This window comes from Lepisosteus platostomus, chromosome 7, assembly GCF_059453375.1.
Source record: "Lepisosteus platostomus isolate fLepPlt1 chromosome 7, fLepPlt1.hap1, whole genome shotgun sequence".
NCBI lineage: Eukaryota > Metazoa > Chordata > Actinopteri > Semionotiformes > Lepisosteidae > Lepisosteus > Lepisosteus platostomus.
In genome coordinates, this window is record NC_142617.1 from 46,559,126 (window position 1) to 46,578,772 (window position 19,647).

Consider the following 19,647-nt stretch of genomic DNA (forward strand, 5'->3'; position numbering starts at 1 on the left):
TCAAGGGGCGGTCAGGAGGAGAAATCGCTCAGAAAGCTCCGTGTTGAAAGCATTTCTTGTTTGCGGGAGGCTGTAGGAGGAGGCTGCTGCAGTTGCAGATCTAACTTTAACAGACTGACTTTGTTGGTAGTCAGTACTTCTCTTCTCTAGTCGGCTGTAGAGGGCTGATATTGTTTTGTGGCCACTGACATCCATGGTTTGCTTTCCTACGGAGAACTGCTCAAACTGGGCTATTTTCTTAACGCAAATGTGGCACATAGCAATAGCGGTGCCTATGCAAAGAGAAAGGGCATTCCTTCCTCACACTTATACATCATTTTAGATTGCGTTCAGGTTCCTGGATGGCACAGTAGCACAGTGTTTAGCAGCGCTGAGGCCCTTGGTTCAATTCCAGACCAGGGGTGCTACCTGTGTGGAGGTCTTCCTGTGTTTGGTTAATTAGGCTAATTGGCTTCTGCGGAAAAAACGGCCAGGTGTGGGGGTGTGAGTGTTTGCATTTGTGCCTGTCTGCTGTGTGATGGACCGGTCTCCCATTTGTGCCCCGCCTTGTAGCTGTTGCTTGCTTGGATAAGCTACAGCTTCCCTGCGACCCTGCATTGTGTAAAGCAGTGACAGAATGGATGGGTTTACTGCAGATTTCTGTGTCATCTTGGTCTTGTTAGGAAGAGAAAGCCAGCAATATACAGGATGGATCGGTCTTTCTTCCTTGGTTTCATGTTTACTGGCCAAAATATCCAGATAGCAAATTTTTAATGATGGAAAATAAATAAAAAAATATACATGCATGCTAAAATGCTTGAGGGCCCTGTAGGAAATACACTAAAGTACTGCAAACACAAGAACATCAGGGTACTGCAGGTATCACACTGACCCAGACAACTGAACATGGACACTGGTGTAAGACTCACAGGTGAGCTGATACTGTATGTAGAATACTCTAGTATCCTTAGGGATGGAAAGCACTATGCAACTGCAATGCATTGAATAATATTTATTATAGATTCTTGTAATTGTTTTCTTTATGTGCAAAGCAGATTCAGTCTGAGACATTTTTATATTGTTGAAGTACTTCAAGTAACCTGAGCATGAGTGAGGGAATTCATTTCTGTTGTAACAAATATTTTCCTGAAAGTAATCTGCCCATCTCCCAGATTGTTCATTTTTTGCCTAAAACTCAAGAAAATCCCAGTTCTTCTGTTGTATTTAGAATACACCTCAATATCAGCTAATTATGACACATCTTTACATATCTCTGTAGTTCATTCACTCTGAAGACATTCATTTCTGAGCAGCATTGTTTTTTAAATTGCTATTAATTTGTCACGCTCGTGTTAAACGCCAGGAGTGAAAAGGCCAAATGGAACAAAAAACGTAATAGAAGAAACAGGCAGAGGTTAATTACAGGCTAAAAAGTAGATAAAGACCATTTCTACGGTGAAGCCTTCTTCAGTAGTACACTAATCATACCTGCACAGCAGCAGGTCTATATTTAAGCAGATGGATTTCTGCTTTCCTTTTATGGAGCGGATGCATGCTGAGCTACACTGGATCGACAGGTCCAACAACCCTCTATTCCTCACAGCTGCGTTGCTCAAATGATTGAATTGGACATCAGTGGTGGTGGCAGAGCTATGGTCCCCTGGAATGAGAGCAGAGGACCCTCACAGCTCCGTCCTGCAGCGCTGGAACTGCCTCTACCTTCCTGGTGCAGTGTGCCAGAGCACCACCGTGGCATAAAGATGAAGCAGGGGCATTAGGTTGTGAAGGGCCCTTCCTCCCCCTCACAAACCTTTCTCAAATCCAAATTATGTTCATTTTGAACATAGACATCAAAATGTGAGAGGTCTCCCCTCCCTCCATTTCCAGTTCCCCGGCCTGCTGCCAAGAGTTCGACAAGGTGGTGAAGATGACATAAACTGCACCCTGTGCATTTATCTATACTTGCGAACCCCCTATGTGGAGTCATTCCAGGATTGGCAGAGTCTGCAGACCTCACCTAAAGAAGGAAAAACAGGCGGAAAGTATGCAATATTCAGTACTCCGGTGCTGAGTGCAAAGCCTGTCCTCATTATTCCACCCACAGCCACTTGCAGATCATCAGTGAAGTGTGAGAGGGGTTCAGTGACGTGGACTTTATCCTGGTTGCTGGCTCTCAGTGTGCAAGCTCTTTGAGCGTGACCAAGCAGGGCCGTTTCCCCTGTACACACAGATGTCATGTACAGCTTCTTCTTTTCATCTCTCTCAACAGCATTCAGAGGGAAAGAACGCGGTTAAGCATTTTCCATTTACAAGTAAGACAATATTGAGAGTAAGAAAAACGAAGGAGATTTATTCAAACTAGCACATGTGCAGTGCAAGGATGGCCTTAAAACACAGAAAAAGAAAGGGAGCGCACACTGCAGAGCCGCACATTTTAAACAAACGTTTCGTCTTGTCCCTAAGACAGCACAGCAGGCAGGCCCTTGCTTTCACTTCCCGCAGCTCGTCTGCAGGGAGAACAGCAGCCGGGACAGATGTGCTCTGATTCTCTGGGCTGTTCCTCATTAACAGGGTAACAGACTGACACCTCTGCTGCCAGCTGGCTCCAGGATTGCACAATTAACTTGCCATAAATCTTAGCAAGATAAAAGACCGGCATGACAAAGTGAGTAATTCTCATCTACCCTTTTAGATGCAGCCTACTAAACAAACCAGTCACCCGTTATTAAATTACTTCATTCATGTCCAGCTGTAGAGGAGTTAATTCCCAGCGCTGTGCGGAATCCCACACAGCGATGATAAGTGAAGTGTTCATGTGCTTGGGTTTATAACGTGAGGTCCCGAAAAGAAGAAGAAACATAAGCTGCAAATAGAAGAAGATAATTCAGCCTTTGGATGCGCCGTTATTCCAAGGGCTTCATCGAGCTGCTTCTTGACGTCTGTGTGGCTGTGCAGTTTGTTGCACTTGGCCCAACAACCTTTGTGGAGAGAAGCGCCTCCTGTTTTAAGTTTCAAATGCACCTCTTTATAGTTTTCACCTGTGTCCTCTGGTTTGTGCTTCCCCGTTGATTCTGCTGAAATCTGATGAGGTGAACCTGGCAGTGCTTTTGAAGATTTCAGATACTTGATCAGGGCAGTTCATAATCTCCAATGCTCTGCTCTGGACTGATTCCAGAGCCACAATGTCTTTTCTTTCATATTGACCACAATTGTACACAATATGTTAAATCCCATTATATGAACTATCCAATTAAAAATACATTTCATTTAAATTACTCACCTGTAACTATATTTTCTAACATTGTTTGCGTTTTGTATTGTTTCTCCACATTCTCACTAAGATTAAGAGATGTATTAACCTAGACATCTAAGTCTTTTTCATAAGTAGCATTTTTAGGCTGTGTTGCAAGTTGTCTTACAGCTATAGTTAATTTTTCTGCTATATCCATATAGAGTGCTGCACTCTACTGTATATTAAATGTCATTTGCCAGGTGCTTGCCCACTCTTCTTAGTCTTAGTTTTTCTTAGAAACTAGAACATTGATATAAATTAGAAAGTGAACATGTCTTGATACGATCCCCATGGTACTCCACTAAATATATCTACTCCATTTCAGCATTCACTGCTTATCTGCACTCTTTTTATCCATTAACCACTTCTCAATTAAGCCTTCTAATGCCTTCTGATCTAAATATACAATATCATATGCTCTTTTTGTATCCATCTGTGTTGTAGCTTGCTCAAAGATTCTTTAATTCAATTCTAATTATTTCCTCTGCAACCTTGTATGTAATATAGTACTTACAGCGCTGTAATTGGTTAACAGGGATCGGCCTCCTCTTATAGTTAGGACCTATTAGCAACTTTGCACTCTGTGTTTTTCCTCAGTCTTAAGTGACTGCTGGGAGATTTTGTTTTATATTATGAACAACAACAACACATTTAAGTCACATAATATGGGAATACGTTTTAATCCAAAGCAAGAAACCCTAAAAACACGGTTAAGGTATTGCACCTATACAATACAATGACTGCCTGGGCCTCAATCCAATTAGAAACCATTGTGAGTTACAGCATGTGATGTTTTACTATTTCTGCATTCATGCTTTGTGTTATTTATGCAATCCCGATACTTTAAGAAAGACATGTTGACCCCAAGCCAGATCTGCTGTGTATTATAAACTGAAAAACTTGAATTGTGTTTAGTTTTGGATGAGACCGTTTAGCGACAGAGTACAATAATTGCAGATCATTTTTAGGATTGTGACGGTTTCTGGACTAGCTCTTTAAGGTGGGGGCAGGGGATGTTTGTGAAGTTTGTTGTGTGTTGCCATGAGAGCTCCATGTAACCCCAGTGTCCTGACAGCGCGCTGCAGCCACTGCGTCTGCTCTGTGGCTTTTTTTGAAGAAGGTGAAGAATAAGAGCCACAAGCCAACGGAAAAGGCATCTCTGTGAATGTTCAGCTTCTTCCTCGCGTGACTGCATTGTTCTACTGCGATCTGGGGAACCCCTTCTCAGTCCCCAGGGTGTGCCACTGCTGACAAAGGCTCAGGGGCACATTAGTAGAATCCAGAATTCTTTCAGACAGAAGAGGAAAAGAACGGCAGCCAAATTCTCTAATCAAAGTGACAAGTAATTAACCTCTGCCAGTAATAAAACAGCATTCAACGTTCTTTCTCAGACTCCCTTTATCAGTTGTGGCGACAGATGGCGACGGTTTTATTTGCGTATGAACGACTGTGATTTGATTGACCATCACTAAATAGGGTCTGCTCTTCCTCTTGTGGGAACATCCAAGCATTTGCCAACAACCTAACTAGAAATATCATTGCAATTCAGCACATCAGAAAAACTACAAATGAGAGGGGCCATTTGGTCCACTGGGCTCAGTTATTTCCATTTCTGTATAATCACACAGCCACAGCTACCTAGTACAGTACTTACCACACAAGTCAGTAATAATGGGAACCATCTCAATCATAATAATGATAATAATAATAACGATAATAATAATAACGATAATAATAATAATAATAATAATAATAATAATAATAATAATAATAATAATAGCTTACACTTATATAGCGCTTTTCTGAAAACTCCACTCAAAGCGCTTTACAGGTAATGGGGACTCCCTTCCACCACCACCAATGTGCAGCTCCACCTGGATGATGCGACGGCAGCCATAGTGCGCCAGAACGCTCACCACACATCAGCTATCAGTGGGGAGGAGAGCAGAGTAATGAAGCCAATTCATAGATGGGGATTATTAGGAGGCCATGATTTGTAAGGGCCAATGGGAAATTTGGCAAGGGCACCGGGGTTACACCCCTACTCTTTTTGAGAAACACCCTGGGATTTTTAATGACCACAGAGAGTCAGGACCTCAGTTTTATGTCTCATCTGAAGGATGGTGCCTTCTTACAGTATAGTGTCCCCTCACTATACTGGGGCATTAGGACCCACACAGACTGTAGGGTGAGCACCCCCTGCTGGCCCCATCCAGGTAGCTGATGAACTCCAGTGGGCTGCCAGTTGTGAGTTGCAGGGTGATATGGCTGCTGGCAAGCTCCTTGAGTATGAATTCCACGTGAAACTCTATGAAAAGGAACTTGTTACAGCAGCCAATTACCCACATATTGGCAATGTCCACTAAAGTGAGGAACACAAAATCATTTTTAACATCTGAATTTCTAAATTACCTATACAAGACATGAAGGAAAGTATTTCTTCAAAAAGTAAATCCAAGGAGACAAACCCGTACTCGTAGACCCCTTATTGTAATTCTAAATTGCTGTGCTCTGTGGCCTAATTTTTTTACTCATCAAGATAACGGCTAGATTAAGTAGATGTATCAAGATTTTATCCTTATTTACGGACATCAAATAATAAACCCTGTTTAATTCATTAAACCCTACAGGAGCAATGTGTACATTTTGAGTAGGTTTGGTCATCCTGCTAAGGAGATCCTACTAATAAAGAACAGAGCTTTATTAGGTTTTTTTTAATGTCAATTGACAAAAAAATACAAAACTTTGTGCAGTTTGCCTGCCTGATTCCTCCTTTGCAATATTAAAGCCTGCCATTCTGACTAGGAAGCTCCTGCTTAACAGCCTGTTGGAATCTTGGAATCTTGTTTAAATTGGATTTTGGTTTTTAAAACAAGAAACACCAGCATTCGGTCAAATATTTCCTGCAGCAAATACTAAAGGAGGCTTCAGATGATCAAACCAAAAAAAACCACACAGACCGGCCCTCGCTGTTTGAAAAACAGAATGTTCCTGCTTGACGGGGTGGAAGCCTGTTTGCATAAATAAGGAACCATCAACCTACAAGGTGAAAAAAAGGAACATAGTTCAAAACAAGTGCTAAGCAAATGTGTGTGAAATTCCATGTCATTGAGAGGAATATTTCCCTGGGGCTTTGATTGTATACAGAACTAAAGCTCTCTGAAAGTCAAAGGTCTTTGATTACACTGATAGCTGTCCAATGATAACACGGCAATTCCTCCTTGCAGTCAAGGTTTTCTCATGTACATCATGGCTGTAGCTTTGTTATTTGGAAGCAGCAGACAACACATTCTTGGGCACAGATTATGGTTATTTACAAAGGGAACTGGATCACTCCAGCTTCACCAGAGAAGTGCACCCAAGTCGCAATATCCAGACAGCTGGAACAGTCTTCACCCTGCCCTTAGCCTGAGACGGTCTTGCAAATCTGTGAGAAGACATTCCATTAGTCAAACAGATTTATCTGTTGTGAGGCTCTTCTCTATCACATTTTAAATACACAGTAGGGCCAGGAACAGGCTGCACAGGCTTTCTGAAGACTAAGGGAGAGGAAAGGGGTACTTAACCCTGACAAGGACACCCCTTGAAGCTGTAAAATAATCCCAAGACTTGACCGTACTGATGGCCTTTTAAACAAGTAGTGCAGTCTATCTTAAGGATTTGGGGACTTTAAAAAGTTGAATTATGTAAACATTTGGACTATTAAGCCAATTAATCTCAAATGTAAAATCCTTCACAAAGCAAACTGTGTTTGGGATAAAAGCTGGCAATGTCAGTGTCTGGCTGATACTGGTTAACTGGTTTGATTTGCCAATTTTCTATGCAGCCAGTTTTACCTTTTTGATTTGACATGTAATTTGGCAGGAGGGGAAGTATATCTGACCATGGTGATACTGAATACAAAGTTTTAAGAACGGAAATATAATCTAAAATAAAAACAGTATTTGTTAAAAAAAAAAGTAATGGGATTTCCTGTTTCAGTTAAAGTCACGTTTTCCAATAGGATCACTTGGAAGTGAATTTGCACAATTACCAGATCATCATACAGTTAAACTAAAAAGAAACAGTCAACTACATAGAATTAAACATGAGCAATATTCTGTTTTTTTTGCATCTGTAGAAATTTACTTCCCTGAGTGAAATAAGTCGAAATTTGAAATTCCAGTGAGTAAACTATAACAAATATTATGATTCTCCTGAACAGATTTTCAAGTCTTTTTGGAGAGAGCTGTATACTTTACAAAGAAAACAAAAACTGAGCACAATCAGCCTGATTTACATCTTAGGACGTGATGTTTCACTGACTGTGTGATTCAGCATCTGGAAACTGTAAGAAACAATCCTCATTATAACATCTTAAATTGATAAAACATAAGTCATAGCCCTCCTGCAGTGCAGCTCTACTGATCTTCATGGCTTCTAATATACAAATGCCCGATGTTATCTCCAGCATGGCAAAGCTTATCATCAGCAGGACCGATGTTTTAAAAATACTTGCACAAACCTTGAAAAAACAACTATTATAGGTTTTGTGGAGAATGCATCATTTAAAGAGCAGATTGTATTACATGGTGTCTAAGAAAAAGCCATTGCTGGCATGTATGGACCCAATATCAATAATACCTAAGAGCTAACTGAGAATCGTGGTATTCAAGTATGTACCATAATTTAAATATTTGTTTCACAGTTACGTTCATAAGTCAAAGAAAGGAGCCGAGAAACTCTACTATCAGTTTCAGCACTATGCTGCAGACAAACAGGTCTCATCTAAGTAAGCCTTTTTAGTTCCCAGTATTTATTCCCTGCACAATACTGTACATCTGAAAACAAAAAGTTTTCTTTACTTGGACTATGGGAAACGAAGGTGAAGACACATCACCACGTACCTGCTGTGTATCAGTGCAGGTGTCTTTCTCTAGCATGCTCTACTTGTACAGGTGGGCCATACACACACTAAACAAACAAGGTTCAAATTCAAAGTTCCTCTTTCCATTGTGCTGCAGACTCTCAGTTTCTTGACCGTTTTGACGCTGGTTCTTCTCCTAAAGAAAAGCTCAGCTCCAAGCTCTCTTTTATCACTCCTGTCTTCCTTTCAAGAAAGGAGCAAACACACACTAATTCCACACCGAGAAGCAGAAAGAGAAAATGCACAGTGTTTCGTCCATTGAGCCTTCTTCAGACATCTGAAGAAGGCGTGACAACCAAATCATTGTGTTTTTCCTTTCTGCTGTTCAGTGTGGAATTAACCTTGGCTTATTCTTGAACAGCCCACACACACTGGTGTAGCTCTCCAATCAAACCTCTTCGACTCTAGAGGTAATTTTCTGTTAACATCTTTAAGAGTAACACCATGAAATCAAATAGAACAATAGCAACACACCTACTAGAGCAACACATGACAGATTTTAAAGGTGAATGTCTGTGAAAACAGCCCATCATTTATTCTGAGAAATTAATGCCTGCATGGACATTCTCCTACTACACCATTAAACCCGGTTTCCTTATCCACAGTGATCAAAGGGCTTTGAGCAGGTTTCTGCCAACAGGTAATGTGAGCATTACAGAAACAGTGGGCATTCAAATTAATTTTTTATTCTTCTAAGAATTACTGGTGTCTTGAGACTGGAAGAGATCATGAATCTCAATGAGAAGACAATTTCTTCTGTTGTTGTTGACAGTCCTTTAGAGATCAAAGATAATGAAATGATAATCTGAGGTCAACCTGTTGCCTTGAGGATCATTTTTAAAACCTATATTATCTGCTTTTAAATTCTACGCCATTATTATACATGTTGAATATGAAAAAGGCAATATTAAATATGATAAGGGATATTCATAAATACATGATTAGTATTTTAAAAACTGTTGAAGGGTGATATTTTTTTCTAGGATATCCCTTGTACATACTGTAAGACTCTCAAAGAAATAGTCTATACAACACCACATTGTCAAAACCAAAATAAGCACTTTGCTACAAGGCAGCAAAGAACTAGTTTTCATTTTGTAACCTCTGAAAAAATATATAAATATAAGAATTTGTCGTTTGATTTTTTTCTTTGTTTTGTTTCTTTGTGAACCCCCTTCTAATGATTTTAGTCAACTGTCCTCGCAAAACCCTTAATATTGATGTTTTCAATTTTGTGGAAAACACAGAGTCTATAAAAATATTTGAGATTCATTAAATATTACTTTTGTCTAAATGATTTTTAAAAAATCCAAATGTTTTTTTTTGTTTCATTTACACTTCAGGATGTATTGTATAAATATTGTATAAAATAAGGCAGTCTTTCAGTAGGATACTGGATACAAAATGTTCTGGGAGAAAGATTTTTTTTCCAGGTCCACACATGGTTTATAGAGCTCCTCTATTGTCCACAGCAGAGAAGTTTACATCATCACCCAACAGGTGTATGTCTGGGCCAACTCTGTCACTGGTGAGCAGGCACGCTCACTCAGAAGAGATCAATCACCATACAGCAAGTTCCCAGTTACATCATCCCTCTCATGGACAAAACACTACAACGTACATTTCTATCCATTACAGTGCAATAGAAAGGTGTCGTTCTAATTCATGTTTTGCATTAAGAAAATAAAAGGTCTATACATTAGTAAAATCTATACTCATGGATATGACTCTCATAAAACTGTAATCCTTCTGTAAGTCAGCTTTGGCTTTTCTTTTCTTTTTAAGTACTCATAAATTTATAGAAAATATCGAACAACCAAAACAAAATAAATAAACCCTAATGTCTAAATCACAAAACGCTAATGATCCGAGACGGGAAAGGTTTTCATCTCTCAAACAGCGGCCCCACACACTCCACCCACCCAGGAAATGCCCCCTCCACCCCACCCTGGGACTGCCTTGTCGGGCTACGAATCTGCCCCATGACAGAGGAGAGAAGCAGGCTTCAAGTCCAGGGATCGGTAGACGTGTAGGGTTTTTCTTAAAAATAAAGAAAAGCTTAAACGACTCTGGAGTGTAGAAGCAGTTTTGTAGCATTTATAGGTTTAAGAAAGTTAAACTTTCATCCAGCCAGCATCTCGGCAACAAACAAAGGCTTAAAGGATTTTTTTTTGCTTTGTGAAATCTTTCCACTTGTCCTGGAACAAGAGCCATCTCTTGGTGTAAGTGTGAAGCAAACATGGCCGGGCCAGCAAGCCAGTCTTCTCCTTTGCTTTGCAGTTGTTACTGGTATGGCCAGGGCTCTGGATCACCCTGCCATGAGACACTGCTTCAAAGGACAGTCAGAACCACCCCTCAGAAACTGAATGTTTTGGATTGTCACAGCAATCAGGAACCAGTTTCAAACGTTTCTGTTGTTGTGGTTATTTTTTGTTTACGCTTGTGTTCGTCGGGCGATTCTCTGTGCATTCGTGTAGAGGACACAAGTCAAGGGTTTGAAGGACACGTTGCCTGGCAACACTGCGGCCTCGCAGGGACGAGGGAACGGCAGGCCGGCATTGGTGAAGACGCCCGCCCAGCGAGGGCACCCAGTCCGATTCGGAGAGAGGACAGACCCGCATGCCCGGGACACTATTCTGGAGGAGGCCGGAGACTGCGCAGCTTCTGTTCATCCAGACTTTTCCAATACTTAAAGTTGTTATCCAGGTGCTGCATTAGGTTTGGTAGATCTGCAAATGCTAGAAAGAAAAGCAAAAAAAACCGGGAAACACTAATAAGTAAGAGCCAGGAAGCATTCTGTAGTGTAAATGTCTTTCGCATTTCGATAATACAGTAGGAGCACAGCTTGATACAAAATGGAAAATGCTACAGTCTGAAGTTTTACATCAACAGCACATCTATAATTCCTTCTACTTTTTAAATAATGAAAAGTAGATAAAGGTAGATGTAAAATTCTTTGACTCATATTGCTCATTGGAAAATATTGAGAATATAATCAGCAGAGCAGTGCGGAGACAACATGAGCCAGGCCAAGTTCTGGGAGTGTTCAGCAGTCTAATCTATCTGTGTGGTCATTTGCAGACTGCAGTGGCACTACAGCACTACAGCCAGGAAAAAATGGCTCAAGTTTCAAGAATAGCTTAGACAATATGTGAGGTGATGGCAGAGAGAGTGGCGGAGGGTTTTATCCAACCAACGACAGCCACAGTGCCCTTGAGAGACCTGATGGAAGACAACAACATGTGTGGGGGCACCATGCTGACGGTAAGAAGCGTGTTGATATGGGGAAGAATTCCTGTAACAAATGCGAGTGCGGCTTGGAAAACCGACCGCTTTCCCATTCGTTCAAGCCAATCCAGACATGTTGATCCTTCCCGACATAACAATGCAAGACCACACAGGGCTAGAATTACAATGGCACCACTTCAAGTAGACATTTTGCTGTCGGTCTTGCTGTGGACAGCTTCTTCTCCTGATCTGAATCCAGCAGAGTGTCTGCGCGACCTGCTTGCCAATATGCTCATCGGAACACATCTCTGACCCACCAGCCTTCAGCAGCTGGCTGCAGCTACACGGGAGGGCTGCTGGACCTCCCACAGCTGGGTGTCCAGAAGCTGATCAGCCATAACACACACTATCGCATTTCACATTGAAATATTTGTGTTTCCTGTGATTTTATTTTCCATTTAAAAAAATTAGTTGTTTTTAATCAGCATTGTTGCTGATGTCTACGTAGGTCTTTCTAGGTCTGGAGAGCTGCTAGATAGTGTCAGATTGGCTCAGTTAAGCCAACAATGAGCTGGCTTAGGTCTCAAAGAACTTAGCTGAGAAGAAACTTTGCAGACACTCCAGCCCTACAGGACAGCTGTTCGATAGTTCAGGATTTAAATATTTTTTTTAAATGATTTCCCACGGGACCCTCCAGAAACTGAAATAACCATTGACTGGAAAAAAAGCACAAAAAAATACAAAAAGAACCTTCACTTATATTATTATATTATATATTATATTATACAAACATCATTTGTCATACATCAACAAGCAAAAATCAATGGGAAAAGTCTTTTTTGTTCAAAAATGCTCTGATCTGTGATTACAAGCTCATGATCACATTTCTTTCACTCGAGTATTTTCTAATGGTTTTTTTTGACAGCCTTGAATTGTGGCATCACACATTCTAGGCTCTGAGCCTCTTGGATACCATGAGGTCCGGTGTCCTGGTGTCCAGACTGGCCTCAGTGTGCAGCTCTACACCTACAGCGCCATGCCCCTATCATCTTTTCACCACACCTCTCCACTGCTCTGTCTCTGCGCACATCAGAGAGAAGCTCCAATCAGCAAGACCCATCAAAAATTGTTAATTACATCGCATTAAAAATCAATTTGGAACATCCCGGTTTTTTGGAATAAAAGCAGTGGGAGACGGGTTAAAACATTAGACAAGCAGATGACAGATGCTTACCATCCCAGGCATCGAACATGTCAGTGATGAAGTAGTCGATGAAGGATATCTGGGACTTGGGAATGCTGCAGGTGTTTCTGTCAAACACGGGCATCACCACAGGTAAGCCCTGCCGTTTCTCTTCATCTGTCTGCGCAGGAAACAGGACCAACAGAAGCGTCTCCACATGACTCCGGCTTATTTCCAACACAAACCCGCAAATGCTACTAGTATGAACATATGTTGCAGCTTGAATTATTAATGTCTTAAACTGAAGCTTTCATTTCTTTCTCATCAAGGTGACACGATGGTAATATCTGACAGATCCTGTCCTTTTTTCTTCCCTCTTTCAGACCCTGCCCTTGCTTACCTGTGCAAAGTATTCCTCTGAAATGCGACCCGCCCACTCAATACACAGTTCTAGTGGTCTGCAAGGATTGGAGATGTCTGCACACTTTATCAGCATCCGTTTGACCAGAATCCGATTCTCCGGAGACGTTAAAATACTTTTGACTGAATCGCCATCTCCATTTCCCTACCAAAAGAAGGGGTGGGGGAAATCAGAGCATAAAATGATAACGAGACCCGATTCAAGCATGTGTGCACCGTTAATCCAATCCAAGAATGTTTGCAGAAAAAAATGCAATAAACTGTATATAATCAATAACAAGAAACATTACCTATTTGATCAAGTCATAGTATTACAGTAAGTTGTTTTGCAAGATATTATTTTCTCTTGAGATTTCATGGTTTTCATTAAAAAGATCTCAGATCCTTTAAAACCCTCTTGCCTTGCATTCCACACTCAGGTGTGAATCCTGGTACCTGCCTGTAAAATTCTAACACCAGGCAGCTACCAGAGCCCATTGAGAGGAAAGGCAGAGTGATTTTAAATCAGGAAATCTTTTACCTGAATAAACTCACCTTTTTGTACTTATCTGCATGTGACAATTTGTTTGTTGCAATACCAGAAAACTGCATGAACACATTCACAAGCGCAAGTGTGAAAACTGAAGCACAGTGTGAAACTCATGAATGTGAAACTTGGGTTTTGTTTAGTGATTTAACTCCATTGGGACCTTGATTAACTTGGAAAGCACACTTTTCTCCTTCCCACCCACCACAGGCAAACTCAATTAATTCTGCTGTGGATGACAATACTATATATGACATAGTGTAGATTCAAACACGCAGAATTTTACAAACCAATGAATCCTTTGTTTGCAGCAGGTGATCTGGTCACAAAAGGAAAATGTTATTTTATCTGCATATACAAAATATTTAGATGATTACATTTAAAATGTGAGATAGGCAGTATGTGAATGAGTTCTGCTAATTTCTTTGAATTAATTCACTAAAATATGTCTGTTCTAACAGAAGAAAACCATGTGCTCAGAGCACCCCAGCGGAGCTGACCTTCGACTCCTCTTACCTCGTTCTCTTCCTGTGCTGCCAGGGGTTTGTTGATGCTATTCACAAATTTGTTGACGTGCTCAAAGTGCTTCGTCATCTCCGTGGCCAGAACCATGTCAATGATTGCTTGTCGGAGTGTCCGATACTCGTTTCTTTTCAACAGTGAACAAAGCAAAGGCACAGAGACTTCTTTTGCTGTTGTCATACAAACTCGTCATCAAAGAGTCCGCGCATGTTAAAGAGAGCAGTCCGAGATTAAATGCTAAAAGCACATAGCAGCCGATTTTCACATGATCACTGGAAAAAAGGATGCACTGTTCCTGAAAACACTGCCGTCAGTACTGTACTGTCACACACAGTACACAAACGTACTGTCAGCTGACTGCTTTCTGTGTGCCAGTGTTCACACTACAATTGTGTCAAATGCATTTGATTAAACTAGTGTTTAGTAAGGTCCGCTTTAGAAATATTGTATCAGAGCATATTTAACGCTCTAGGTTTTTGAGTTGCAATGAATTTGGAAGCAAAATTAACACCACAAATTTGTTTTTATAAAAATCTATTCATTTCCAAAGAATATATTCATGTCGCCATACAGTTGGTTGGTCTACATAAAAGCAGATTGTATGAAATTGTGAAATATATACTGCTGCACAAGTCTTAAATGTTGTAGTATCATACTGTTTACAAACAATAAATGTCCTTGCTTATGCAGAAACAATTGTCTACTTAAATTCTAATCCTGCTAGAATTGTAGTGTGTAGTACAAACAGTAGCTTTATAGTTTTATAAATCTGTAAAGAATAAGTAATGTTAATGACAAAGAACGCTTTACAATGTGCTGATCGGATTTGCTTCATATTGGTTTTTAATGTACGGTTTACCCTGAATTGTTGTGAAAGACTTGTTGTGTTGTGAAAGATTCTTAACTAACAAGCTGTTTCTTCTCACGACAGCTGTTATAGTAGTAAAGAAAACACTCGAGGAAGGTTTGGATAAATTATTAATGTTCTTGACACATATTTTAACTTATGATTGTGCCCAAGAAGTCTTAATTTTTTCCTGCAGGATATTTAAAATAAATGTAAACAGTCATAATTTCTAATAAATCTAGACATGTCATTTAAGTGTTACATGTTCAAATGTGCTCTGTAAGCAGGAATCAGAGAGGAGACCATTCTTTTCATTTTCACGTTCAGTGCAAAGGTATATAGGAGATGCACATTGCATATCAGAGACAGATGCTGTTCCATGAAATTCTCTCCCTGCATATATTCCCAGAGGATGCACTGACAGGAGGGTGTCTTGGTGTTCTTAACACAGAGCTAAGACTAACTACTCTGACTCTGCGAGCAAGGAGGCCTCACCTCTCCATATTTTTGAAGATGTTGCACTTGTCGTCGCGGGTGGTGAGCTGGAAGGCCAGGGCCGCATGGTGGCTCTCCAGCACGGCCGTGTCATTGTACAGGACGGCCAGCTCGCTCCCGGCGTTGCACAGGAAGGAGTTCGTCCTCCCGGGATGGTCGACGTCGTGGACAGTGGCAGCGATGAGCGCCGCGACTTCATCGATCTGATCCAGGCTTTGCTGCAGGGGAGACGAAAACACACCTCAGATTCCAAAAGAAATCCTACTGTCCGTCCAGTTCTATCTTTATCTGTCTTTGTAAAACCTGCACCACACGCCTTGCAAAGTGTTACACTCTTAAGCAAATGCAATCAGCAAGTGTTCATTGTCACTGACATTACTTCTTCTTTTTACCACATTTATAAAACGATAAGGCTACTTTTTGTACTACACACTACAAGTCTAGGAGGCTTAACTGCCCACTGAAAAAATGGCTAGAATCTCATCAGAAAACTGTTTCTGCATAAAAAAGGAAAAACCATTGTTTGAAAACAGTAGCATACTGCAACATTTAAGACCTTTGCGCAGCAGTGTATATTTCACAATTTCACTATCTCCCCTGTGTCTCGAGCCCTCACTAGCTACCTTCTCAGTAGGTGGCACTGTGGTCCAGGGAGATAAATCAACCCCTCTACCCTCCTGTCAGTCTCACGGAGGCTCCAGGGCCTTGTGCTTGCCTTCCTTGGCCTCCAACACTACTTTCACCACCACATGCGTAGAAATATCCCCTGCTTAATGTACTGCGATTCCCCAGTCATGAAAAATTAAATGACACTTTTTATATAAGTCCTGAAAGCAAGCTGTGTGCAAGCGTCTTGTCTGCTATTTAAAAAGACAAAACAGTCTATGTCTGAATGTTTTTTCCATCCCGAGAGACAGGAGCAGTCACTGACCTTCACTCTCTCCTTACAGAGGAAATAGGCTGTGGCGTGCAGCACGTCAGCGGCGTGTGTGGAGTTGTGGTACGAGTTGCTTGAATGATAGTTTGCTTCAATCACCTGGAGCCAGGATCTCAAGGTCGCCTCAGGGCAGTTTAAGAATTCACAAACCCCAAACCGCGAAAATACTTTCAGGCCCAGATAAACCAAAGGCCTAAGAGATTACAAATGAAAAAAAAAAAGCTGCTTAATTCCACACTTCCCCCTTTCTTAATTGCTGAACAAAAGTTGCATGCATCTCAACGTCACCTACAAATCTCTTTGCACACCTCAGAAGCCTCAAATAAAAGGGATTTCAGCTGCAATATGTTAACCGCATTAAAAACATTTAAAAGGAAAGTCTGCAAAAACAAAATTTCGAAAATTCGGCTTCCTGTTCATAGCACAAGGACAAACGCTCTGCAGTTGTTTTGCTTCTGCACCTCCCTGTACCAGTTCACGTCTTAGCATTCTGGTCCAAACAGCAGACAACCTGTGCAGGTGTTCCCAGCTGTGGGGACTCAGAACAATGTCTTCTATTCTGCACAGCTGTGTCAACTTGAACACCTCTGGCAAATAAGAGGACTGGGAGGTGCAAGCAAGCTGATGAAATCCATCAAAGTGAAGTGAGGGCAAGAACAAGTGAGAAGAACAGAAGAGACTTGCCACCTCTGTATTAAATTAAGAAGCCACTCCCAGTTGCTTTAACTTAAAATTTGTTTAAAAGAAGTTACCGTTTTGTGGTTTACGGGGATAAAACACAGTTTATGAACAAAAAAAACAGTTTAAACTGATGTCTGTCCTGATTCTTAGTGTCTTAAGATCATTATTTTTAAGAGGCGAACAAGATCACTTGCAGTAGATTTTCTGCAGTACCACATCACCAGACCACTCGACTTGGTGATGGACCCCCAGCTTGTGAAAGAAAGGTATTTTGATACGTCAGATAACTGCAATCTTAAACTCTCTCTGAGACGACAGCAGAGGTCGTGTGCAACTTACCTTTTTATTGTGGCAGCCTCTAAACTGAAGATATCAAAGTCCCAGGAGTCCTCATTTTCCATAGTCTGAGCGACCCGTGGCGGAATGTCATTGAGCGACAGTGGGGTGATCAAATGACTCGGAATATGATGGGGATCTGTGTAAAGAAAAATAATTTGATTCCCCGTGTTCTCTCCAAAAAATGCTGAGATTGTCAGATGAAAGATTACCCCACATCCCGTGATTTAATCAAAACTAATTTCCCTGAAAGGCCACGATATATTTTAGCAAGACTGCGAACACTGGTTTCTCAGTATACTGCAGCTATGAATCTCTTCCAGGTTGAAGGATATAGCCTCCTACCTGTGTGTGTACACCAGGGGTGCCAACTCACTGTAATTTACAAGCATTTACAGTTTGTAAAAAAAAAGGTCTAATTTTATAACTCTCCGAAATTCTGTAAAACCAAAAAAGCATGGAAACAAGGCAGTGCTGTTGCAGCTGCTGCATGAAGGAGAGCAAAAATAGAGCAAAAATGCAGCAGACAAGCAAAATGCAATAACACCAGTGCAAAACTGAGAGGCCCCAGTTGATATATCCATAAAAACAGGATTGGCAACCCTTGTGTATTCTGGACAGCGGCTCCTCTTCACCTCCCAAGGAGGAGCTGCACGCAGCCGAAGCAACCCGTTAGCGCAGATTTCACATCCCTGTTCCCGGAGAGCCTCAGAAATGAGCCATTGGTCAAGACTCAGAGCACAGGTGAGATTTGATCAAATTAGTATGTTAATTGGTTCAATTAAATTAGGAATGGCCAGCTAGGGACCCCAAGAGCTACGCTGGGCATTTCGATTAGCATTTATATAATCTCTAAACTGCCTAGTTGAACAAGTCACCTGCTGACGTAGCAAAAATACATTTGCTCTGCCGTTTGTTAAAAGTGGGTTTTAAAAATGAAGACTGTAAGGGGGACCTGTAAAACTTGCTGGGCTGTTGCTGTTCCGCTGGTCTAAAGAATATTGAATTTCACCTTTCACCGTTTACAGCATCACAGGGCCTGTGTAACAGGCAATTCAGCCAGCACTCCCGTTCACAAACCGTATTCCCCCTGAGCATCACAAATGGGCTGTTCCGTTTAAACAATAAATTAGCAAAAGAACTCCCATGTCTAGATCCTTACGTTTTGTGGCAAAGATGTACTCATTCCCAGATAACCTCCGCAGCCCGTCCTGGGAAAAAAAAGACAATGCATTAACTTTTGGAAAATCATATACTGTAACTAGGTCAAGCAGCGCCTATGAAAGCTTTCAAAAAGGTGAGATAGCAATAATACAATATTCAATTCAAAGTACCAGATTACCCTTTACCATCTCTCCTGGGCCTCGATATCTCAATACAGTACAGACAGGCCCAGCAATGTCTCTTGAGAGTCACAGTCCTATAATTTATAGAATTCATATAGGGCTATCCAGCCACCATCATCATCATAAAGAATGAACACCTTAAAACAATGTACCATTAAAGCCACTATATAAAACATTGCTATTATAAATAAACAGCAGCTGCTGCAGACTAACAATAGTCCTCATGCTTTTTCCATGATCTCGAAGATCTAAATAAATTTTACTCTCCGTTTATCACGGATTTACAGCAAAGGTTTACAAGGGCATCTTATATTATCTGTTACGTCACTAAAGACCCAGCACAGCAAATATTAAATTAGGAACTCTTCTAAAGTTATGATGTTTGAATACCCAGTTGATGTCAAAATGCAATATAAATTTCAATCTAATTTAAATGTATTTAATAATACTACTGTGACAGGCAGTCCGCTAAAATCATGGCCTGAGGGAAGCCTGCTGAAGGTCCTTATAATCATGACACCTGACAGCTGGGCTCTTCCCTCTTTAAATCTGTTCCCTGGTAGCAGGTGTGTGAGGCAGGTTACAGAGCACCAGGGAGCTCTAGAGAAAGCATTCGAACAAGACAAGGGTCAAAGCCACTGAACCTGGGAGCCGAGGATCTAACACAGAAGCTTTGAAAGAGACTGGACAACAAGCCAAAGGGCCACTAGGAGACAGCTAGGCAAGCTGCTGAGCCACTCAAAATTTCATTGTGTTTCTTGGCATTTTTTTCTGGTCTTACACTTTGAACCTCTTTGGGGAAACCAAACTATTTTGGTTATGAGAATAGAGAGCGACACTGTTACAAGGCCTGTAGTCAGCTCTCGACCCCTTCGTTGCCCAGCCTCTAACAGCAACAAATGACTTGCACATCATACCACTTCTTGAAAAAGGCCTCTAGGCTCCAGAC

The 19,647-nt window shown here is 41.1% G+C and overlaps 1 protein-coding gene across 2 annotated transcripts in view; it reads right to left on the reverse strand.

Annotated features, from left to right (window-relative positions):
* Nucleotides 1-3,937: 3,937 nt before the first annotated feature.
* Nucleotides 3,938-19,647, reverse strand: part of pde8a (phosphodiesterase 8A) — a 79,047-nt gene continuing 63,337 nt past the window's right edge. For both annotated transcript variants that reach the window (XM_088640775.1, XM_088640774.1), the window contains exons 15-22: nt 18,515-18,563; nt 17,356-17,491; nt 16,330-16,528; nt 15,399-15,616; nt 14,051-14,183; nt 12,989-13,153; nt 12,640-12,769; nt 3,938-10,915 (exon numbers count right to left, since the gene is read on the reverse strand). In XM_088640775.1, coding sequence (XP_088496901.1) covers nt 10,809-10,915; nt 12,640-12,769; nt 12,989-13,153; nt 14,051-14,183; nt 15,399-15,616; nt 16,330-16,528; nt 17,356-17,491; nt 18,515-18,563 — 1,137 coding nt within the window. In that variant the 3' untranslated portion in view covers nt 3,938-10,808. The remainder of the gene's footprint in view (nt 10,916-12,639; nt 12,770-12,988; nt 13,154-14,050; nt 14,184-15,398; nt 15,617-16,329; nt 16,529-17,355; nt 17,492-18,514; nt 18,564-19,647) is intronic.